The sequence below is a fragment of the Aythya ferina genome (genome assembly GCF_964211825.1).
Source record: "Aythya ferina genome assembly, chromosome: 5".
Taxonomy (NCBI): domain Eukaryota; kingdom Metazoa; phylum Chordata; class Aves; order Anseriformes; family Anatidae; genus Aythya; species Aythya ferina.
The window spans coordinates 3,548,499-3,574,049 of NC_140301.1; the positions used below are offsets into that span (position 1 = coordinate 3,548,499).

General features: G+C 42.8%; 1 protein-coding gene across 12 annotated transcripts in view; it reads left to right on the plus strand.

Annotated features, from left to right (window-relative positions):
- LOC311437857 (uncharacterized protein) overlaps positions 1–25,551 on the plus strand; it is a 197,778-nt gene that overhangs the window by 122,151 nt on the left and 50,076 nt on the right. For 11 of the 12 annotated variants that reach the window (XR_014693759.1, XR_014693760.1, XR_014693762.1 and 8 more), the window contains 2 exons: positions 13,995–14,045; positions 25,451–25,521. Coding sequence is in view for 8 of the 12 variants with exons in the window: in XM_084521652.1 (XP_084377778.1) it covers positions 13,995–14,045; positions 25,451–25,521 (122 nt within the window). In the remaining 4 variants the exon portion in view is untranslated. The remainder of the gene's footprint in view (positions 1–13,994; positions 14,046–25,450; positions 25,522–25,551) is intronic. The other variant, XR_014693761.1, reaches the window with a different exon arrangement.

Consider the following 25,551-nt stretch of genomic DNA (forward strand, 5'->3'; position numbering starts at 1 on the left):
CAGCTGCAAAGAATAGAAAAGTGTTTTAGAGAAATAGGGCAGTCACTGAGGGAGTCATTCTTTCTGTGACTGCCAGCATGGTGGCTGGCAGGGGTGAAATGATGATGTGAGGAGGGACAGGTTTGGGCGTTCATATGGTCCAGGTATGGACAGGCAGCCACTGTTGTGGTAGGTGCAGTGGAAACACAGCAGGCTCCCATATATTTCTGGCTTTGAGTGCTTTTCTGTGCCCTCTTTTACATCCATTTGAAAGAGAAAAATTTTTTATTAAAACAGGTTGACCTCCATGGCTTGCTAAATAGGCTTTTAAATGTTACAGCAGAGCTCTGACCCAGCATTTTTAAAAGCAGGATTTTAATGTAATCTTCCATCTTCATTTGTATTTTTGTAACACCCAGTAAACTTGGGGGGAAAACCAGTTAGTCCCTCATTCCCTTACGTGTAAAACTCATGAACTCTAAGTAACACATACACTGTAAGTGTCTCGCTGAATTGCAGTCCTTATTATATGTGCAAACATCCCATTGACATGAAGGACAAGGATAGAGTATAGAATTTTGAGTCATATTTATCACTTGGATTATTAATAATAATAACATTTGGCATTTTTATAGCACTTTACATTTTCAAAATGCTGCATAAACATTAACTAAATGGTAGTTAAGTGTGCATAAATGATATTCAGAGCCATTACCCTCTACCATGCTAACGCAGTCGCTGTGGGTCTGCACTGAAATGTGTGCACTGCTGCTCATTGGAAAATCTTTACTGCTCTTGTGAAGTATCAGCTTTCCTGGAAGAACCGGAGTGACCATTTTTCATTGTGTTTCACACGCACCCAAAGGCTTTTGTCCATATTATGGATTAATGGTCTGCAAAATTTCAGTTTATTGGGGAAAAAGAAGTTGTTGATTTTACTTACAGGAGCATAAAAACAAATAAAAATAAAGGGCTCAGAAACCAAAACACCTCTCTTTTTTAGAATCCCATTTTAGTTTGATTTAGTCCACAGCCATGCATTTTATGCTCTGTTTCCTGGCTGTGGGGCCCGCTCTGCTGCACCCTACCCGTTTGGAGGCTGGGTGCTCGCAGGGCTGCTCACCCAGGGCCCAGGCTGGCCCTTCTGAGCCATCTGCTGCGCTCATGGGCACATCAGTGTTGCCAGCCAAGGGGCTGCTCAATGTCCATCGACTAGGGGAAGCAGAAGGTGCATTTTAGGAACCATTGTTTTGCAGTGTCACAAGACTTCTCACATGGAGCTCTTAAAGAAAACATCTGTACTTGCCTGATGTTTGCCCCCCACCCCCAGTTTGCAGTGTACTTTTCTGTAACCACTCTAGTTTGTAGTACAGAAATGCTTCTTTTTCTTGCCTAGGCGCCTTTCTGCCATCTCAGTAAAACTGGGTGTGTAGGCAGTTTTAGAAGCACCTTGCACCCTTGTTTGCATCCAAGAGCAATTTACCGTGTCCCCCCACTGAAGGGGAGAGGAAGCCATGGGAAATGTCAAAGACCAGTTTTCATGCTGGATTGCATCAATGTAATCCAGAAGCAAGTGAATAATTCCACTGTCACTTAATTAAAAGTTTTAAGACTTTATGTCTTTGACCTTGTTCTTTAGCTGAACACATAAAAGCAAAATGGCTTGCTGCCTTAATCTCACTTCGTGCCATTGCCCTCCGATGAGAGAATCCTCCTGGTACCTGTGATTTGTCATTGGAGCGAAGGGAAGGGCTACGCGCACTACTTGCTCCTATCTTCCGCGGTGAGCCTACCTTGACAAAGGTTCTCTTGCTATCTTTAGTTCTTCTCCCTGGGGCATCTAGCACATCAGGACAAGAGGGATCTCGGCCCCACAGCTTCATTTTGGGCCTGTTAACTGTAACTACTGATGTCGTTTACAAGGATAAACCCTTAAAGCCAGGCCAAGGTAGACAAAGAAAGAACACCGGCGTAATTCCCTTTGGACAGCAGAGATTGGTGTTCAAGTTATTGAAAATCTGTGTAACTCATTTTCTCTTTTGTCATACTTAAAAAATCCATGAAGTTTGGCTGAGTGCAAACAATAAGCTTTTATTGTTGCTGCCCTTCTTCATAAATGTGTAATCTTCTGGGACCATCAGAAAAGCTTTGGTACAACAAATTAAAAGTCTCTAAACTTCCCCGTGTCTCCTTGGACATTTTGTAGACCTGCAAATATCAAGCAGTAATCAATATAATACTGCTCTAATACTTTCAGGCAAACTGGCAGCTCCCGAGCAGCGAGCAGCTCTCTCCTGGCGAGGCATGGCTCCTGCCTGGGGGGCTGCAGAGGAGCAGCACCCATCAGTGGCACGTGCGCTGCAGAACCTGGTGTACAAACAGCACGGCCAGTTGGGTGCAGCTCGGTGTGCTGGTTAGCAAGGCTTGCAAAGGCACTTTCTGTCCCATCGTCGGCTCCCGCATTTAGCGGCGGCGTTTGTAAGATGTGCCTGAATTCTTGCTGTTTTGCAGGTCGCTGTGTTTTGTAATCTCCCGTTTCTTTTGCGTGTGTCCGCGTGTACACGTTTCCCTAACAAGCCAATTATATTATAGCCAACAGGGTGACTTGGAAATTCTCTCTCTTCATTGTTTTAGCTTAGTAAGCTAGTTTAACACTACTATCTTCATATAGCCTTCATTTTCTCTCTGAGAGAATTGTATTATTTTTCTTTGGGGTAAGGCACAAGGTATTGAATTACAGAACATTGGCTCTTTTATACCTTGTCAGTGGAACAACCTTGTCAGTTTAAAGGCTTCAGCAAAGAATTTTCAGCGTGGGCCAGCGAGGGTAAAAATCAAGGCTGTACTTTTTTGTCTCGTCAGTAAGGAGTAAACGTTCGCTTTCTCTCCCCAACTTAGTGCCTGTTACAACTGAGGCAAAAGCTGCTGCTGCACCCGCTGGTAACCAGCAGCTCGGCGTGGGGTGGGCTGGGTGAGGGTTTAGCATTCGCTGCCACCACCCAGCTCCTCTCTCGTTATTGCAGCCATCACCGCTCCCTGGGGAGCTGGGAATGGATTCCCGCCGCCGCTCATGCAAAATGGATGCATGCAATAACTCAGGCGTGCGGTGTTACTGATTGGGTGCGCGGCGGTGCTAATGAAGCACCTAAAGGTGCTGCGAGCCCAGCCAGACCAGGATGTCGCCAATTCTGAGCACATTTTCGGCGGTGGGAATGGCTTGTGCAAACCGCCCCCGTGTGCTGCTGTGCACACCACTCGCGGTGCACAGCCGGAGTCTTTGCAGCTCTGGGTGCTCGCTTTGGGTGAGGTGCAGTACGCTGGTGTCTGCTCACTCATGGGGCCAAACAGCCCTGTCCTTTGCTGGGATGCTGGAAAAATTGAAAAAAAAAACTCCCCTTCCCTTCCACTCCATTTCTAACAGCTTATTTTTGTAGCAAGGAGTGCTCTTTTTTCTAGTATGGCCTGTTCCAGTGCCCATTTACATCAGTGTTAAAGCTTGCCACTGACCTCCTGGCCTCTGGATCAGGCCCATGGTCTCCTTATCTTCTTCCATATTACTGGCACACCTTTACCTTAGGTCTTGATTTCTGTGGAGCTCTTCGGGTCAAGCTCTATCTCATTGATGTGCTCAGGCTTAAATTGATTCAGGGAGAAACTGACTGTTCTTCTAAAGAAGTGGTCATTTTTCTTAAGCGGCTTCTATTTTTAGGCAAGGCTCCTTGTGCCAGCGGGCAGCGTTGGTGTCTGGCAGGCGGGGGTTACGGTGTGCTTCGTGACAAAAGCCCTTCAGCTCCAGAGCTGTACCCCAAGGCTCCCCGCTGCTTCCACCAGCAGGTCGGTGACAGCACAGCACACTTTAGTTGGAAAAACTTAAGGGTTTTTCACTTAAAATTGAGAAGCTGTGGAACTCAGTGCTCATGGCAAAGTTACAATGTGCTTTGCTTTTTCTGAAAGCCAGGAGTTTCTCTGAGGTCAGGGAGGGTTAAAGAGCTGTATTCACAATGATGTTTAAGAAAAGCAGTATCTTGTTCTTTGGCCAAAACCCAGTGAACATTATGGGGGCGGGGGGGGGGGCTAAGGAGTGTCTGCTCTGAGCTGGGTGTTCTGTAACTCTCCACAGCAACATTTTGTGTAAATTCCTCTGAAACACCTGCTATGGGCCATTGGCAGAGAAAAGATACCAACCTGTACCCTGAGTGACAGTTCCTGTTTTTTAATCGCTTATTAAATTAGCCGGTATGAAGCAGCATCAAAGCAGTAAAGTGCCCACCAGTAAGTAATACCAGTGACAGATTTATGTGGGTAGCTGACCTTCTTGTGAGATAGAGTCGTAGCTCACAGTGCCTGCATGATACCAGTGCGGTTAGGCTGTTCCGTTGGGCAGTGCCATCGCTTGATTATTCTGTGAGAAATTTCAGAAATACAGTTGCTTTATGAGCCCGACTTCTATGATGATAAATTTCCAAAAGCAAAAATGTGAATTTAAATTATTCGTATTCATGTGAGCGTGGTAGAGATTTTTGGAATCGCTGCGGCAAGTTATGGATGATGCATGAAATGAAAAAATCCCTGCCCAGTGCACAAGGAATACAGAAAGGGCTGTGCAGCCAGCACTGTGCTGTGCTGTGCTATGGGATGCGCGCTCTCTAGGGAGAGAGATTTGTATTTTTGAAAGGCACCCAGCCATCAGCCTACGCACAAAAGCAAACAAAGGACCAAATGAGAGAAAACATACAAATACCCACCACCACCCAGAAGCGTCCCCAGCATAAGGCTGGTGCTGTTTCCTGCAGCTGGCTCTCCAGCCAGGCAGAGCTGCCTGAATCCTGCACGCGTGGGGCAGGTTCTCCTTCCTGAGCAGAGATGCTGGCCCAGACATCCAGCTGACATAAAGACCCACTGAAGCCTTGCTTCTCAGCAGGCATGGTGGCAGCTGGTGGTGGCCAGGGTTGGCCTCGTGGCCAGGAAGGTGCCCACCAGGGACCTTTCCACCAGCCGGGCCGTGCTCCAGCAGGCCTCTATGCGATGCCACCCAAGCTGGCCTTGAGGAGCCTCTGGCACCTCTGCTCCCTGGTGGACCCTTTGCACTCCCTCCAGCTTGTTTGCAGCTGCTTTTGTAACTGTGTAACCCTGTGATCCACTCTCCCTTTTCTTTTTGCCACAATAGCTCCAGACAAGTAGAAAAGAATCCATCTGGGATAACATGATCGCATCCTCAGCACCCGATGTGTGACAGGATCTCATTTGCTTCTAGTCTGAAGCTGACCATAAAAACTGTGGGCATTGAGGAAAAAAAAATGTCTGAAAAAATACTTGCAGGTATTTTTTTCTAGATGTACGTCTGGTGTTAGGATCTGCCTAGTCTTCTTGTCTGCAGGAAAGTAGAGTGATTGTTTTTCTGGGACTGCACTCTGCATTACAGTGTTCCGGTTCTGAAGCTTGTACTTCTTCAAGCCCTTATTTAAGTGATTGCATTCTTAAAGAGATTAAATTTGCAAGCGCTGAGAATTATCTAACTTCATCTTCCAGGGAAGTCCAAGTCTTTTCTGTCTAACAAAATCTTCTGCATGTGCATGTATTTTTGGCTGAATACTAGAATGCGTCTCAGCATGATGTATCTTTAATTCTAATGTGTTAAATATCCCATTAGGTTATTTAATATCTACTGTGTTTATTTGATAAGTTTGACAGCAGTTTGAAACACCTGTATTTTCCTTTTCAGACAGACAATATATGGGCTTTCCCATCCCACGCATCAAATAACGCTTAGGTTTTGATTTTAGTGCAGGGTACTTGGTATGAATGCTGCGTGTTTGCTCTGTGTTCCTGCACTTCAGCGACTGTTTTCAGAACATGCTAATTATTTCTAATGTTGCAATGCAATTTGTTGGAAACATCCTGCTGTGTAAATACATTAAGACATTTGACCAGAATCTCTGTTTTATCATGACCTTTCCCTCCACTATACCTTTGCTTTTCCAGTATTCTGTTTATCAGCATGCTTTGTTCTGTTGATTTGTTTTCCTTTTTCCTCCACCTCATACACAGTGCTTAGAAAGGCCCATCTAGTAAGGGGCAAAGCACTGCTCTCTTATCCTCTGCAGGATGCAGAAGGAGTGCTTCCACACGTACTGCTCGCTCATCTTATCATTTTTCAGGGAAGAAAAAAAAGGTTAGACAAACCTCACTTGTGTTTTGATGGGCATTAATGGAGATATTACCCTAGTCTCCCAGTCCCAAAGTCCAGGTTTCTCCATATCCTGAAGACTAGCATTGAGATTTTAATAAATATTAAAAACTCAATGAGTGCTAGAAACCCTGAAAGGTGTGGAGTTGGGATAGCAAGCAGAGATACATGTATTATGTTCATAATTACCTGCACCTCATCCTCTTATTGTTTTCTTTTAGGAAAAACTTTTATTATTATTTTAACTAATTCTGCAAATATCCAGGCCCCTTCCCTCCACTTTGCTTGTATCTCACAAATGTTTCTGTCTGCCTTAGCCCACCTGTTCAAGCCCGGCTGATCTCTGTGATCAAGTGCATTTCTCTGGTTAATGGTGTCATCTGGCAATTGGTTTATAGCATCTTCTGGGATAGTCTGTGGTACTGTGGGCATATTGCCCCATAGCAAAGGTTTCTGTATCTGCTTTATCAGAGCTTTAGGTCAAAAGCAGCATCCCCTACCTGCTACACAGGGTTCTGCTCAACTGCCAGCGTTAGACTTGTAACTGACGACCCATTTTGCTCATGGTGTTGGACGGGGACATTTCCTAGCAGTGTCTGCTCCCTTAGGCGTCCCCTGGGGAAGGCAGCCTGCTGGGTGCAGGTGCATCACGGACAGCGAGGGCTGCCTGTGCTGCTAGGGCTGGGAGGAGCAGGCCCATCCCCTGGGGCTGGTGGCACCATGCATGGCTCCTGCCCCATGGAGCTGGCCGCACTGTGCCTCCAGAGCCGTGCAGGGGTGTTTGCAATTGCCGTGTGGTGGGCACAGACTCTGACTTCTTATTCTGTACATTTTTACTGTGCTCGGAGCTCCTGGGAATGGGGTAGGGGAACAGCCATCTTGTAGTGACTCATTGCTATAGGCCTATGCAAACTCAGTGCATGAAATAGTTAATTAGAAAGTCTCCAGTTACCAACTAAATTTATTTTGCAAAAAAGTTACATTTGTTCTTCTCAGTGAGAGGAAAAAAAAATAAGCAATTCAAATCATTTTGAAGTTCCATTCCTTCATTCATTAGGAGACTTAGTTTGCAAAATCCTAATTAAAAAGAACATTTTGTGTTAATGAAAATGTTCTAATTTTTTACCTTATTAAGTTAGTTACATTTTTTTTTTTCCAGAGCATTCAGCAAGAAGAGATCTTCTTAACGGCTTTGTTCATGTTTATATTCTTTGATTGCAAAATTTGTGAGACAAAAGAGAGCTAAACTCATTCTGTGGTGCCCTCCAGTTAACTGTTCGGTTGAAAAATGACCTTCATAACTAAGTCCCTTGCCTTTTCATCGATATCAAAGAGTTACAACTCTAACCTACAGTTGAGGAGGTGGCTTCAGTCTGGTAAACCATCAGAAATTGCATGAGCACCCTGTGGAGTGTAGATATTTATAGATATCTAGGAGGAGTACAGATAACTGAATAATTTGAATCTGAATTCTGAAATAGCCTAGGGCTTTTCTGCTGGCTTTCAAGTCCAGCATCTACTTGCATGACATTTAGTCATTAAAAGCTGAAGTTTATTTCAGTACCTAATAATTCTGTATCAGACACAATAATACTGCAAGCCAGGGATCACAGAAGCTGCATTTAGGACCCTACTATGGTACAACGCCTAGAAAGACAGCACTTTCCAGGGGTTTTAAAAATAGCTGTACTATATATGAGGTTATGTTAACTGTGAAGCACATTCATTTATGCAGTCTCAAGATCCAATTCAGAATTCTTGGCTGGTGTAAATCCAGGTGGCTGTAAGTCAGCTGTGTTGAGCTAAGATGCTCACAGGGAATGTGACTCTGAAGGAATTTCACACCTTTGGTTTCATTACTTGCATTTGGCCACTGATGCAGCTCTAGTGGGGTGGATTCTAACATTTAAAATCTCTCCATAGGCAGAAATTACTGTTAAAGTCTTTCAATTCTTATAGAAGTACAGATCAAGGACATAAAAATATTTTGCAGTTGCTCCAAGCACTGGAAAAATATCTATTAAAGAAATATTTGTTAAAGAATCAAGGAAATTTGTAGGTTGGAAGGGACCTCCAGAGGGCATCCAGTCCTTCCTGCGGCTCTGAGCATGTCTGGCTAGAGCAGGTTGCTCAGGGCTGTTTCCAGTCGGGCTTCCATCTCCAAGGATGGAGACTCCACAGCCCCTCCACACAATCTGTGCCAGAATTGTCTACCCTTGAGATAAAAAAGCTTTTCCTGATACCTAATTGCATTTTCCCAAGTTGTAACTTGTGTCCACTGCATCTTGTTTCATCACTGTGCACCTCCAAGAAGAGGCTGACAATGTGTTCTCTGTACTGTCCTAGCAGGTAGCAGTAATGCCTCTCCTTCACTTCCTCTTCTTTAGACTGAGCAAACGCAGCTCCTTCAGCTGGACACCATGCTCCAGATACAGCTTTATCAGCGCTGAACAAGGGGGAATCACCACCTCCCTCGGCCATGCCCTTGCAAATGCAGCCCTGTATGCAGCTGGCTGCCCTGGCTGCAGGGGACACTGCTGCCTTGTGCTCAGCGTGTCCTCCACCAGCCCTCCAGCTGCTTTTCTGCAAAGCTGCTTTCCATCCTGCTGGCCCCCAGCCTGTGGGCTTACTCCATCCCAGCTGCAGAAATACTTGGGGTTTCGGCGTTGATTTCAGGAACGCTGTATTCTCTACTTTTAACTAATTAAGGGCTATTGTTGGAAGTGCTTATACTAAGGAGAGGTGAAAAGCCTTCTTCCACCCTTTGTGTTATTGTTGAGGATTTGCTAGTATTTAAAGTGAGCATCTTTCAGCAGTACTTTCTGCTTATTATTTTCTTTCTCCTGATACTTTAGCAGTCAACTCTCACCCACACAAGTGCTTGTAAAAACTAAGTGCTGAGCTGGCATGCTCAAATGTTCAAACAGGACATGCACATCAAACTGTGGGTCCAAGCAATGCTGTGTTCTGTGTGCAGCTGCTCACAGCTAACACTCACAGATCAGGCTTCAGATACAAAGTGCCAAGAAAGCAGCGGAGACTCTTCACCATCCACCTATGCAGGGAAAGAATTGCACTATAAAATTGAGACTCATTTAAACTAATGATCAAATCTAAGGAAGTGGCAATCTGTATGCAGACGTTCCACAAGCAGAAAAAAGAAGCTGAATTCACCCAGTGAATTATTTGCTGCCAATTATTCTCAGCTTTAATACTCGGCTTTAAATATTTAGTTAGATCCACTTTCAGCCTAGGATTTCAGTTTTCATTTAACATCGTGAGTGACTATATATATGTATGTATATATGACACACTATTTTCATTACATCTCCTTTGAATACACTTGAATAGTAGCGTGAATTGCCTGCCTCCATTTTTGTTAGATTTTTGGACAAGGTGTAAGCCTTTTCTCAGTGGATTTTGGTAGTTGTCTAAGTACCTCTTTGATCTGAAAGTGACCCTGCCGTGTTGAAATGTGGACTTGGCTAACTTCATGGCAGGACTCTTGGAGAATTACAAGATGGCTGTAAAGATGCACTAACCCTTTTCAGGACCTAAATTAAGCTTTAAATCAAAGCTAACTAGAATGCCACCAAAGCTTTTCCATTAAGACTGGCTTACACACCCTTGCACTGTGATGCACAGAAAACATCATAAATTTTGGACCTGGACTGAAACCCTGAAGCTCTGTCTTTACTTTCAAAGTTCATGAAATGCTTCTTCACCACCAGTGAGCAATCCAGTGTTTGTGTGAATTGGTTTTTGAGTGTGAAGGCAGATGCTGACCCAGAAGGCAGTTGGCACTAGGCAATTATCACCAGAAACTGAATCTCAGCTCTAGTCCGTCGTTTTAGTTAGCAGTGTGCGAGAAGTGCTGTGCCACCATTTTAAGGCAAAAAAAGATGCAAGCATTAGAGGGGTCACTTTCTGTTGGAATAAGCCCTGCTTTGCCACTGGTACATGCAGAGTACTGCCGTTTGAGTACAGGCCATCACCACCTGCTTTTTTGTGTAATGAGCTATGCTTGAAAGCAAAGATTTTGGTGGTTTAGAAATGATATGGAAGAAACATTTTTTTTTTTCTGTTTACCTATCCCATTACATTCCAATGAAGGTAGTGATGGGGAGCAATGCAAGCAATAAGGTAAGACACCTCTCTCCTGAAGATAAGACTTGCTTGGTCATAAATGAGCACTTGAGGAGGGTGTGAGAAGGCAGGTACAGCTTTTAGCAGCCTGGAGCAGTATCTGCACATGATCTTTGGCACCAGATCGCCGGGGCTGTTTAGAGTAAAACTGGACAAGGAGCTGAGAAAAGACCCTGGTGTTGGCAGGAGGTTCAGAAAGGCCCTGTAATAGCTTGGCTGGGATGGACAGGGTGGTTGACCTGAGCTCCCTGCTCTCAGAGGACAGGAGGGCCTGACTCATTTGGGAACAGGCTTATCTGGAACTAAGCTTTGGTGCAGAATTTTCTTGGAGCTTTATGCATTTCTGTTCAGAAAGTGTGGGTGTTATAACATCATTGTGAAATACTGTGATGAAATAGTCCACTGCACCGCCAATGTTCAGCTTTAAAGCTAGGACAGGAGAGGAAAGAATTGCTAACGCTCCAAGGAGCAGCTTGTCAGCTTGAAGGCCTCGCATGTGCCAGCTGGATTCAAGCTCAGGTCTGGATTTGATCCACCAGTGAAACATCATCCTCTAAAAGCTACTGGCTGAAGGTGGCAGACCTCTGGAGACCTAGGGGGTTGATTGGAAAGTTGACTCTCTCTTAACTGTATGCTCATGTTTGTGGTAGTTATGAAAACGCATCAGATTTCCAGCTATTCAATTTTAAAAAGTCCTTGGGAAAAGCACTGGCCAAATAGTTGTAATTTCCCCTCCCCTTTGCCATCCCTTCAGTGAAATGGAAACATTTCCACTGATTTAAATGGACTCTAGGGTTCTAATCCTGTCTTGGCTTTGCCAGGGCCTATGTTTTGCCCCCTGTGGCTCTTGCATTTAGTGAAATGTTTAAGAGTAGAAGAATCTGACAGTTTTATAGAAAAGCTGAGGGAATCCATGAATTTTCTAAAAAGGCTGGGGTCAGTTCCTATGTGATGACAGTTCTGGGCTGAAGCAGACTTCTGCTTTCCAGCTGGTGGGAGAGGATTTCCATTGAAGACACACAGTTCAACATCCATTACTCTGTCCCTAACGTAATACAGAAGTGTGGCTCAGCAGCAGGCTGGTTTCTGAGCTGGGGAACAGAGCAGCAGTTTTTCCCTGGAACCCACAAGGCAGCAAGAGCGCACTTTCGGTGGCCGCCAGACTACTTAAACAGCAGACACTCAAATGGATCTCCCCTTTCCACCCCCACGTCTCCACTCGGCTCATATAAATATTTAAATAATTATTTTTTAGAGTTATGGGAAAGCTCTATCAGTTGCTTCTATCACAACCTGTTCTATTAGCTGAGCAACTTTCTACCATTATAGCAGCTTTTCACCACTTTCTATTTCATTAGCATTCATTTTCTTTAGACATATGACACACTACCCACTGGAAATTTAGGCATCTGGGAACATAAAGCTAAAAGCTGAGGTTTGCTTCAGTGCTTGCAGCCCACAGAATTTTATTACCTAACCTACCTTTACTTAAATCACAGAAAAATGACAAACCTTTTGATGCATGTAAAAAAAACACCTGAAACAGAGTTGAACTGCAAGCTTGACTGATGCAAACTGACATAAAGCATCACAATGGCACACATCAGAGACAGATGTTTTCTCCAACTCTAGTTCGGTTGCATTTTTGCAGAGTGCGCTACTGATTCGTTAAACTTACTGCTTGTAAAAAGATTTGGGTCTGGAGTTCAAACTCAAATCTCCATGAGTAATTGGCGAGCTGCTGGTATTATTCTCACAGGTGGAAATGGGTAATGCAAATTTTAGAAGCAGCACATCTGTTCTTTCAGCTAATCGGATATGAGTTTTACAGGAATGACCACATTAGCAACCTCAGTGTCATAACTGGAGGGACACAAATCAACAGCACTGTGGATGCTAATGTCGAAGCATTTGAAAATCCAAGCTGCAGATTCCTACATACCTGGCTGATGCTGGCTTCTGCTGACAAAAAGTCAGCTACAGGATCCCAGAGCCCAAAAGGTCGTGAGCTGAATGACTACGGTAGAAGGCAGTCCCAGGCTCACTTCCAGAGAGTGTGAAAAAGAAAGGAGCTTGGTGTGTTTTGTGTAGAAACAGGTCCTAGCAGAAGTGAGATGCGTTAATTTAGCTAAGTATCTCACCTGGTTGTTGCTTCCCAGGCAAGACATTCCTGAGAGGAAGAAAACAAGAAACAAATCAGAATGATTGACCTCAAATCATTGCTAGTGAGGTTGAGATCCTAAGTCTGCCAGCTAGATGGGTGAAACACCCAGTCCCTGAAAACATGCTGCTCCTGTAGTTGAGCTGTATAGACATCCCCTGTGGGCAGTTGTCAGCTCCTTTGTTTATATTTCTCTTGCAAAAAGCCAGATGGGAAACAAAAGTAGAGTTTGGACTGCTTCATGTTCACTTTAAATCTTCAGTTTGCTTTGTGACATCTTACAGGCTGTTGGGAGGGTTACGTTTGTCAACTGTGTACCCTGGACATTCCCTCTCATACGTGGACAGAAACCACATAGCCTGAGCTTAAACACTTCAGAAACCCTCTGAGATTTTGGTAATAGGATATGCTTTGCTTTTCACATCTTGCCTTGGTGAAATACATGGAAATTCAGAATGCCTTGCCTGACACCAGCTCCTTGGGACAGCTACAGCTGAAAGCCAACCACCACCTGTATGTAAAAGAAGCCTATGCAAAGCTGTTGAACCAAAAGCTAGCACTTTGGGCAGTTTGGCATTATTTTAATACACCTGGAGTGATACCCCAGGAATTACGCAAATTAGAACCCATACTTGGTTATCTAACAAATGTTATATCTATTCCTTAGAACTTCATACATAACGTATTTACAGGCATGTACACACATCCACACAAGACTCTGGCACCACGTTGCACAGTGTTTTGTCACTTGTTCATAGTTCGTTATGTATACTTATCTCAAAATATATTTGTAATTAAAATCTATGAAATTTGTTCTTCCTCGATAGTTATACGCTTCAGGATTTGGAATGTGGTATCTTTCTCACTAAATAAATTGTGCAGTCATATGAATTTTGGGAAGAGTTCTTCCAAACTGTTGAAAAAAGTTTGTTTATTCAGAAACTTTTCCCACAGCAGTTCTAGAGAAGTTGACCTACTAACTACGTGTTAGAGCACCTCTGGCAGGACCTATGTGATTTTTATTCTAATGAAGCTGAGAAAGAAGCTTCAGTTTTAGTACACAAGTATTGAGAAGTGTCAGACAGTCGCCCAAGAAGAACTCAGAGAATTTCGTTCCTAGCTTTCAGAATTACTGTTTTCCTTTTTACTGTTTTCTTACATGTCCCATTTGGGTGATTTATTTCAGTTCACAAACAAAACGGTGGCTACTATGAGCAAGTCTTCTGTGCTCCATGGGAGCACACTGCATCTTTTATCCAGCTCCACCAGAGCACACTGCATCTTTTATCCAGCTCCACCAGGGCTGCCCAGCACTTCATACAGAGAGCTCTAAGTTTGCTAAAACTCTGTGAATACTAATGGATGAATTATCTGGTGCTATTCTTAGCATTCTGGTAGAAATGTGAGCCCATTTCCTGTTTAGTTTTGCATGGTCCATTGACGGAAAAAGTATCCTGTGGTTCTTTTTGTCTTAATTGCAACTTATCAGAGGACTGGCATGTTTTTTCTTTTTTTCTGCAGATGCTCAAGCTGTCATTTGCTGTATGCAAATGTATCAGTATCTTGTTTCAGGTAAGTAGCCTAAGACCCAGTGGATTGAACTTAAATGGCATCAGAACTTCTCGTTCAGCAGACTACATCAGACACTTAAATCTATTCAGAAAAGCAGAGAAGCTTTAGGAAGTGATAAAATGAAGCTTGCACTCCTGTAGCAAGAAACTTTCCTGAAGTGGGCCTGATAAATTATCTTTTCATGTGTTGTTGTACCCTTGTGTCAAACCTTGAATTTTGCACACAGTGTTACATCATTTCCAGGATAACAAGATGACTTTTTTAATCTCTTTTTAATTCTGTATCTGGAAAATGGCTTTATTAACCTCTAGCTACTAAGCAATAATATATCTGATGTGCTCTGTCGTCCTGCTTACTTTCTGTTGCTCTCCTGGAAAAGTGTAATAACCTCTGAAGAAACTCAATGTATAGACAGACCAACGGAAGACCAGTTTTAACTATTAATCTAATAGTTTTCAGACACCTGTATTTAAATAACTGCTTCTGCTCTGTTCCTCATAAGTTAGTTCAAACACAGCATGTGATATAAAAAAATGCAGATACCTTTGTCAAAATTTCCATCTACAAGAATACTCCCCATCCAGACAGCTGTCTTTCTCCCAGCTCTGAACACCACGGCCGTTCACATCTGTAGAACATGAGCATATAGCAGGATGGGTAAATATTATTCAGGAGAAGGAAACATAAATTCATTTACAAGAAGTGGTGGGAGAGTGTCCTGTTACCTAATGACCATGGCTTTCCCGGTACTGAAAAACTCAAATAGCAGAGAATTTCACTGGCAGTGTGGTCATAGTAATGCCCACTGGAAAATAAGAGCCCTCACAATACCTACGCTGTAAACTGGGCAAGATTAAGCAAGGACAAGTGAGTTTTTTACAGCTCAGGAGAAATTTTGTGGAGTCACAGTCATCAGCTCTCTAAAAATAGTGACTTACCACTTAGCAGCAGCTGGAAAGCCAGGAGATTTTTACAAATTATTAGGCAAAAAGTAGAAAACAGATGAGAAAACTTCACTTATTCCACTGTCCAAATTGGTAGTGTGCCCACGTTCTGGGTGCTGTTTGTAGCTCTCATCACCCAGCTCTAAGGGACAGAAGCAGACCTGAAGGAGTGCATGCAGCTGCGCATGCTGCCTCCTCCTTGGTTCAGACAGGCCCATACGGACACGTCTGGAGAGCTGTTGCCCAACAGTGTCTGCAGACTGCTGCTTTGAAGCCCTGTGAGGTGCCTGCAGTCAGCAGCTCAACAGCAGCCTACTTCTTCGTGCGAGTGGCACCAGGCAGTTCGTGGGGACTGCCTTCTGCTTTCTCAGGGTTCTCCCACCGTGCAGCTGAGGAGGGTACAGCTCCCCTCCCTGCAAGAGCCCTGTGAGAAATGGAGGCCCACAGCCTCCCACAGACTCAAAATACCTTCCACCAGTTGCTCCTGGAGAGACGACGGCAGTGCCTGTGAATGCTGGAGGGCCAACAGATGACCCTGGATCAGCTGAGAACTTCTGAGCAGGCCCAAGGCTCCATCTCCCGAGGGAGCCGTACTCTCATTTCATTTCCCAACCCTCTGCTTTGAGCAGTTATAGAGGGAGAGAGCAGAAAAGGCTGCAGGGTTGTTTAAAGGTACTTGGTCTGAATGCAAGGTCTGGCTCAGGAAGTGTTTAAATTTTTGGTTTTGAGTAGCTGAGATGGTGTAACATAATTCTTGTATTCTTTCCTAAGAGAGAGCCACTACGAGAGAGGAGATACTGTGTTAATTGGATTTGCTGTTTGATCTAGCATGGCAGTTTTTTTGCTTTTAGCAACAAAGGAAGAATCAGCTTCTTAGATTTCTAGCACATGTTTATACAGACCGTTGACATTTTCTTCATCATCTGCTGTCTCATGATTTTGTTTCAAAAGAAGGGTAGGGCTGTGGTTACAAATACACTGGAATCCGAACATCTGGGATCTCTCAGAAGGTTTACGATGCCGTGTGGCGGCGTGTGGCTTTACTTCAGTCACCTGTGTCTCAACCCAGTGTCCTGGAAAGGAGGTAGGAATCTCCTCTGTGATAGGAAGAAGGTTAGTTCTGTGGCCTGCATCAAAAAGAGGGTGTTACTCCATTGATCTCAAATGGATTAAATCTGCAGTCCCAAGCTGAGGAATGGTAGCTCATAAACTCTTTGCAGTGATGTTATGAGGCTTAATTAATTGAAAAGAATTAATGGAAAGGAATTTAAATGGAAGAAGGGAAGTAAATGCGAATATTATGATTGTGTGGAAGAATCTTTCAGTTCAATGTTGAGCTAAATGGCTCTGAAATGTATTCATGCTCCTGAAAAAAGCTGAAGGGTTAAAATGACCTAATTCAACATCAACTAATACACTTCAATATGCATTAAAGCAGGTAGATTATTTTTTAAACAGTACTATCTGGCTAAGTGATGCACTTGTGCTCTATGATAGACTGGTTAAAGCTGTAAATGTCATTGTTAAAATGAGTATCTTTAACAGCTAATATCTATTAAAATGAAGCACTTAGGCACCAGAAAAGACAGTTTTAAACTGTTAGGTCCCTAAATTATTTTTGTACAATCAAAACGAGACTCTTAGGGATTAGGTGGCACAGTGGGTTAATGCATTACTCTTCTGGTTGGAAGATTTACCATCATGTCCTGCTTAAAAATACAAGGGAGATGAGACTTCTGTTCTTCAGGTGATCCAGCATATGCATTTCTAAAACATATTTTAATAGGATTGACTGTGATTTGCAAGAGAAGTAGTTGCCTGCTGCTACCATGCTTTGAGGAGGGTTAGTTTAGGACATGAGTTCACAGTCTGGATCATTCCCTTGATGAGCTGACGAAATAAACCATGCATTTTTGTAGCTCTGTTTTCTTCTAATGACATCTCATTAAAGCTACAGCAAGACCTGTAAATGGTTAAACTCAGGAGGTGAGAATGAGGCTTTTTTTCCAGGTCATGTAGTCAAAAATAAGGAGCAGGTAGGTGCCCACCTGCACAGGTAGAGGCAGAGGGACAGCGAACCATACAGAGGTATGTTACATTATTTGCATTGAAACCATCCAATTGGCTTTTCGGGTTGTGTTTGCTGTAGCTCACCTGAAATTTTTGGTCTGGCTGGATGCAGTGGAGTATTTATTTCTGTTTGGAGAAGACCCAAAATCCCTTGGTGCCCAAAATGTAATAGCTGAGATGTCACTGCTGATCTGTTCTTTATTTGATTCTCCATGTTTACACGTGCAGAAAATACGAAATTTGAAAGCAGCAGCTGGTTTTATTCTTCTTCCATGCTGGTGATGCAGCCTTCTGAGTAAGCTGTTCTCACTTCTGCTGCAGGTGTAATTTCCAAAGCAGACAGCCCCTTTCTCAGGCCATTCTTACCCTTAATTCCTCTTTTCATGCCCCTGCTTGGATGCAGCGTGTCACTAGTGAATGCATCCCAGCTGCTTGCTCCTGTTTATTTTGTTCCTGGCATTTGAGAATCGCACTCCCAGGTAAGGGTCTCTCAGCTTCTGAGTTGATGGCGAGCAGAGGGCAGACCATAGCACATGGTGAGGGGATGTGTGTGGGGGGGTGGCATCCTGAAAGGGCCTGACGAGCAATCTGCCATTTCAAACTCAGTTCCTGAGCTCTTCTTGGGACAGGATGTCAGCGTGCAGTTACTGGATCTTCCGGCTCTTGAAACACCATCCATTTACCTGAAAAAGCAAGACAAAACTTTGTTTCTTCTACTGTATTAAATGTCAGTAGGTGAGGTAGGCGGTCCCAAGTGTTTGTTCTCCCACATCAACATCAGCGAATACTTCATATATCTATTTCCTTCTCTTTTAACTTCTTGGTTCATGAAGCCCCAAAAAGCCTATGCTTTCCCTATAGCTAACAGCTATAGGGAAAGTTTCAGTCCCTTTTTATACATGGATTGGTAATAAATCTGTAAACTATTCAATGGACATGATGCCATACATTGTAGGGCCAATCCCTCAGCACAGCTTTTTTTTTTTTTTTTTTTTTTTTCTTTTTCTTTTTCTTTTTTTCTTCTCTGAAACCTTCCCTTTTTGGTGTTTATGTCAGGCTACTGCCATTTTGTCTTTCAGTTCAGATGGAGGGTGTTACACAAAAAAGTTGCTCTGCTTCATCTCCATGAAGAACTCTTTGTTTTTGTGAAGTTGAAGTAAAAGCGAGACAAGCAGAAGAGTACTCGTTTTGTTGAGCAGAACCTTAGCAAGGCGTGAATGCCAGCAGGCAAATGGTGTCATGCGTTTTCCAGCAGCAGCTCCCTCTCTCTCCTTCTCTCAATACTGCACATGTGTTTGTGTGCACACATGCTAAGAGAGATTATTCTCACTTTGGCATGAAGTGATCCAGAATTTTCTTTTGTGCCTTCTCTCCCGCAGGAGTGTGTGTTGCTGCCAGCAACCTGATAAGTAGATAGCATCTAGACAAGCAGCACCCGATTGTGGAGACTAATAGCAGTAATCTCCCAAGCAGTAGCAAGGTCTAGCAATAGCAAGGTAACCAAAGTTTGTTGGAACTCTTGTTTTCCATAAAAATCTCAGTCACAACCTTTGGGAGCATTGTGTGTGAGACGGCGGATAACTGCCTGCTTTGCTGTTCTCTGCCAAGGGTTGGTGCAAAGTGTCTCGGCCATTCTTGGAATATCGCTCTGCAGAACCAGTGAGTCTGTCCTTTTGCACTTAATCTCCATAGGAAAAGCTATACAGCTATATATAAAACAGGAAATTCCTGCCACAGAACCATTAAATGTGTTCATAATTCTCATGGGTTGATTTTTAGATGAAATATCAGTTATGTGGTTACTGTTTCCCAGTGAAAATGGATGTTTCCAGCAAAATATGACAAAGGAGGGGGGCAGCAGATAGAGCTGTTGCCCTTTTTCCTGGCACGGTGAAGCGGGAGTGTAAAGTGGATCGGGTTGTGGCTTTGCCATGAGCAGGAAGAGGAGTCTGTTTGCAGAACTGGGTGCAACTCTCAGCACAGCAGTGGGACTCGCGGGTATCTTCATACAGATGAACACAGCGACAGTGTATTAGACTAATTTAAATTGTAAGAATAAATTACTTCCCTATAAATACCACATCAAATGATACTTTTAGACACCACTTGGCAGTATTTTAAAGCTCTGAATCAGTGGCAGCCCACATCTCAGTTTCTTTTAAGTACCCATTTTAGTACGTTCAGGCTAAGTTTCCTGGCTAATACAAAATTATTTGTATTTCACATTTGTAATTGATGCTTTTAATTACTCTTCATATACTTTAATAGTTTTCATATAGAAAACTGCTTTCTGTGCAGTAAGCCGAATCTCCAATCTGCAGCAAAACTTGCTTGAGTCAGGTTTTTGCCAGGCTCTGTGTACCAGCCCCAAATACTAAATTATGTTGGCACCGTTACAGTAATCAAGGGAATAATTGTGAAGGCAAAGTTTGTTGTAAGGAAACCAAATTAGGAGGGGAAAAGAACATCGTTTAAGAGAAATATTTAGTATGAACTAATCTTTTTGGTCTTTGTCCTCCTACAGTAATGACTGTTTAACCACGCAGTATAATTATTTAAAACATGCTGTAGTTTATCCTGTGCGGATTAGAATCCTGCTTTATTAGGACGCTAAAAGGCCGCTCTTCAAAGGATAAGCAAATTAAAGTTCTGTCTTGCTGTTTACAATGCTGGGGTCAGATCGCTGATATCTACCAGCTTTAATGTGAAGCAGCCACAAACCCCATTTAGGTAGTCAGTTAAACACTTAATGGCTATTTAAATCGATGGAGGTCTGCTCGCTGCCTCTCCTGGTTGCTCACCGGGCCGTGGCAGCGTCAGGTATTTCCCAGCTCACGGCAGATGCTGGCAAACTCCCCTTGGGCCTTCAGCAGGAACAGGGCTGGTCCTGCTGAAGCACCACAGCACAGGGCAAGCGTCCCGTCATTTTTTTAGCAATGGCATTTCCCGTGGGAGTTCAGGTTACTTCATACCTTCCGCATGCTCTCCAGAAACAGCAGAATTGGAAGCTGATAGCATCTGAGTGCTCTGGAGGGGCTTGACCAGCTGGATATTTCCCCTCGCCTCCGATTCCCTGTCATATAAGGTCTTCCTCTCCTGACTGCTACCACCTCAGCAAACAGCTTCAACACACCTATTTAAGAGACAACAAGATTCAAAAAGTGTGTTTTGCCAACGCAGCCTTAGCTCCTGATGGTGTGAGTGCAACAATCCCACCCCAGGGGGCCCTTCAGGCTTCCTCTCGTGGCATTTCTGCCGGCTCCAGGGGTCTGTAAGAGCTGGGAGGCTTTGGGGCACATCGCAGTGCTCAGCCTCTCCGGAGTTTGTCCTGGGGGCTGGGGAAGGGTCCTGCAGCTCCACGTCTGGGAAACAAGAGGTATCGTGAGAGCTTTGGCTTGAACACGTAAATAAATAAAAGTGCCGAAGGAGATCAGAGGACCGAAAATAAGGGAAGACAACTGTTGTGTTATTGTTGTTTTTAAATGTAATAATTTTAAAGGCAATTTCATGATTTCCATGGAGTCAGAGTGGCTATTTTGGACCATATGTGGTTGGTAATGCTGTTTTGGAAAATCCACAAGTATTCAGATGATTGTGTGGATCCATTTCAGTTATTCTGGGGAGAAAAAAAAAAAAAAAGCAACCCTGCCTGCTCAAGCTTTTTCACAATATTCGTATTACCTCTTAATCTTTGCCAGGCCAAATATACAATGAAAATGGCCTTTGTTTTTGTATTGCAATGCTTATGCTTCCTGTCCAATCCAAAGAAGTACAGGAAAATAAACAAACAAAAAAAGGATCAAATTTAAATGCACAGCATGCTTGCAGCTTTGGGTCTGTTTTCTCTGTGTTGCACTTCTAAATGTAAAAAGCATGCTTCCCGCCCAGACGGGGGTATAGCCAAGAGGGGAACCAAAATGGGGATACTCTGCTTTCTATCTCTTGCACAGATTTTATTGCGTGTTTGTTCTTTCATTGTTGTTTTCTTTAGTCTAAAATAAAGATAAACTAGACAGAAAGCAAAGTGGCCAGGCGCCACTGCACAATTATAATTAATTCACTGTTAATGTTTCAGACATTGTTACAGCCTACATTGGAATTGCCGGGGCGGGGTGAGATTAGTTGGAGCTATTCGTGTACATACTACAGGAGAGTCACATTAAATACATACTCTAATTAATGTTTTCAGAATGAACACCAGAGGGAATAGTATGACTTACCACTCGGAGTAAAGTTGGTTTGTACTTCTGCTTCCCAAGTTTGTGCTGTGCTCTCACCTCCAAAGGTAGGGATTTGAGCACGCACTGTGCCAGGGCCTCATGGAACAAATGTACGCAGCCCGTTCACAAACTGTGCTTCACCACATCCTACACTCATCTTAGAAAGGAGGGTGTGACTAAGACTAAGTCTGAATGTCTGCAGACTTAGCAAGGTTCATTATCAGATCTGGACTCCAGAAGCTTGAAAAATGGAAGGCCTCATTTGGTCAAGAGCAGTAGGGTTCAAGAACCCAAAAGCCCAAGTTCTGCAGTTTCAAGCAGTAGTGTAGAAAGGAAAGCTGGTCACTGCCCAGAAGCTTGGAAAGAGCTAGGATATGTTAAATCCAAGAGTGCTTAATGTAAAGAAGAGGTCTCAGACTATAGACTATTTAAATGGCTGGAGGAATGAAGTTGGTTTTGTACCTCCAAAAATATCTCTATTCATTATTTTCCTGCTGCCAGTATTTCCTGTGAGGAGAGGGAAGCTGTGAAAACTCTGATGAAATATGTAATGATGTGTGCTATTACAAACCTTTTTAATTTTAACTAAGTCTTCCTGTGAGTATTGAGTCAGATTTTTCAGCTTGAGCCTCTAGTACTATATGTTTTGCCCGTGTGTCTCTTCAGTACTGTATATTTAAGCTGTGTGTCTGAGGTGTAAGATAGCCCTTTGTATGTTCAGTCCGAGGCTGGCTGAAAGTGTGCCTCTGCTGGCTAGGTTTTATCAATGAGATGCTGAGCTGCTTAGTGAGAAAGAAGTGATCAATGTGTAATTGAAACTCCTCTAAGCTGAGTTTTTAGGAGAATTTATAACCTGAAGAAATGTTCTCGTTACAAATCCTTTTTTGTCTTTTTTTTTTTTTTTTAAATATATATAATCGCCTTTAAGGAATGACCTGACCGCCATCAGTGAAAGGAGGAAGATTTGGGTTTTAAAGCCACGCACAGAGGTTCATGCATTTCAACATTTTTTTATTTTACTTTTTGGCAGGGGGGCGAGGTGGGGCAGGACAGGCAGCTATTAAATATATTTCACACTGTATCGTCATTTATGTGAGGTGACACAATCCACATTAAGTTTCTGGTGAATCCTGGTCTGCTGCAGAGCACTATTAGAGTACTTATTAGTACTTCATTTTTGATCGTGGACGTAACCTGCATACCCTAATTTATGGCCATCTGGTCTGCAGACAAGAACAGCCCATACGATCGAGCTGCAGCTTCCCTAGATCAGCTAATACATCCATGCTGTGACTTAAAGAAGATGACACAGCCGTACTCAGGAAAAACCCTTGAGCACCTCTAAGGGTGCTTTCAGAAGAGGGGGGCTAACCTTAGGCAGCTCCTTGCTCAGTGTACCCAGCAGGACTAGTCATTGTATCTGTTTATTCATTGGTGTTTGTTAACGGTAACTTTCATTTCATTTAGGATTTGATTTGTTTACGAACTAATAAATATGATTTATAAAAAATGCCTGTGGTTCACTAATTACTGCACATATGGCGTTTTCATTTTGTAAAACTGGCATTTGCTTTCTATTATGATTATGTCTCCGTTCACCAGTGCTAATTAGTTTGATTAGACAGATAACTTTAACCATTATTAGGACTAGATTATGGGAACTTTATATTCAGGGGAATGCAGGGAAAAAGGGTACATCACCAGTGAAGGCAGGTCACCAGTACAGAGTTTACTCCCCATTAAATATTTTAAAATTACTTTTTTTTTGTTTTGTTTTGTTTTGCACATTGAAGAACTGAGTGAGGCAGTCACATTTAGCTACTTAAAAAAAATCCAATTAAACACAGTTGTTTAGCATGAATTTGTTAATCAGAGTTAATCTTTCCAATGAATGCATAATTTGGAATCTGTGTCTAAAATGTTCATTTAAGAATGAGCATATTACAGACAAAATAAAAAATAAAATGAGATTCTTCTCCTTGGAAGTGGCTATCAATGGGGGGAAATATTGACTGTTTTGTGTTGATTCTCCTGCATGCTGAGGGACAGAAGTGAAATTGGATAAAGACTAAGAAATGCCATATGAAAACCAATGCTACCTGGGGTGAGCTGTTTTTCCCAAGAGTCTCTGAAAATAGTTGAATAGTGTCATCTGAAACTCTTCAGAAACAAACAAAAAAAAAAAAAAAAGGAAAAGAAAAAAGAAAAACTCCTATCTATTATCCATTTTAGGATAAAAATAGTTATCCAAGGCACCAGAAATCTGATATTATTTGTTCAAATGAATTCTCTGTCCTAAAAAAAGAGGCATTTTTTCTTTCCCAATACTTTAGAAATTTACTTAGAGTGTGACCCTTTGGAAGCAGTCCCTGAACAGTGTCGGGTTTGATTTCATCCTTTCCCTCTGAAAGAAGAGTAACTGATACCCAAATTAAGTAGCCGTGGGTACTTGTTTCATTAAGGTGGCCACTGTTTTGATTTTAGCCGATCGCCTCTATTATTCTGATTTCTATATACTTGTGCAGTTGGGTTTGGGAGGCCAAATGGTGCCCTGCTCTGGATGCACAGTCCTACTGCAGGCTTCTGGGTCTCCTCGCAGTGCTTCTGTGGCAATATCATTTGTGAGTGGCCTTTCTGTCTTTCTCCACTTTGAAAGCAGTTTATAAGGGAAGGGAAAAGTTCTTTCCTGTCTAAAAAGAATTGTGGGAATATTATAAAAGACATAAAACTACTATCAGAGGGCAAACACGCAGAGAAGAGTAAACTAGATTGTTGCAGTATTTACTCTCTCCTTGGTTCTTGTGGAGGATGCCTCCTGCCAGGCCTTTCAAAGGAAACCTGAGACAGTTTAAATGTCAAAGTCTCAGTTTTTAACATGCATCATTATTGTTGGAGGCATTATGCTCCAGAAAAAAGTTTCAAAATTGCAGTCCTGTGTTTTAGGTGAAAGTGAGCAGGGTGGCCAGATTCGGAGATGGCAGGAGTTGGGAGAAGTTCCTTAGGTCAGTGCGATTACCCTGGTTTACACCAACTGGAAGTCTGGCCCTGGAGAATGAATATTTATGCCGTGCCAGGGAGGTTTGAAACTCCCCCCCCCCCCCCCCCCCCCCTTTATTTTTTATTTTTTTTAATGAGAATGAATAAAGAAAGGGCTGGGATATGCTCTGTGCTGATGAACCCAAAGCTAAATATGACCTCCCCTTGACCTTTTATGCATTTAAGTTGAAAAAGGCCATTCTGATACATTCCACTGGAGCTTAAAATGCCTATATTTCAATTCCAAAGGTCAAGCTCTCTTCTCAGTATACTGTATGACCTAGCCTTTGTCTCCTGCCCATTGATGTTGCCTGACTGTGTTTCTTATAACCCAATGGCTGTTTACTATTTTTCTGGCTAATGTAAGTGAAAAAGATAATTGAAATGATTTTGAGCTGTGTGTCAGTTCTGATTCTGATTATGTCTCCTGTGCTCAGTGCAGCTTTAGTGGCTCCAAACTCATTAAGTATCCAGGAAATTTTAGATTACTTTGTTAACTATATCTTAATTAATGTATTTATCTTAAATTCCACTGAAGCCTTTTTGAAGTTTTCTTTTATCACTCTGTGTATCTCTAATATCGCTAAATTAAGTCATTTTTTCTTCAACCTTTATGTTTTCTTTTGCCTTTGGAGGTTTTATTGTTTTTGGTTTGTTCTGAAAGGCCTAAAGTCAAAGGGAATGATTTTCAGGAAATGATGCTTTGTGCATGTTTACAAGCAAATCCCTATGTCTTCAGTGGATGTAAGCACAGCCGCCTTGGAGTGAAGGGGCAGGGACCGGCACTTCATTTTCAAATCTGCATAAAGCTTTGTATCAGCGGAGCTATGTCAATTCACAGCAGTGACACTCCGGTCCAAAATAAAAAGGTGGTCAAATTGTTTTTATTGCTAGGGGGTACTTGTCTGCTTACCTTCCTCTGGGCTTGAAATAGCCACGGTGCTGGGTGGTACCCAAAAAGAGAATAAATGCAGTCCTGTCAAACAGGCTGGCAAGCCTTGAGTGTAATTTCTCTAGGTAGAATCACAAGGTAATCGTTGTCTCTATAATCTCTCCAATTACTTTATAGAATAATATCCAATATAGAATAAAATCTATTTTAACGGACTATTCTTACCCTCTCCTTCTCTTGAAGTTGAAGTCAAATGCACAGGAGTCTTTAAACAGTTTGGTAAAGCTGGCAGAATATAACCGATCACAAGTCTGGTAAGGATCTTATTATGGCCATAGTGTCAT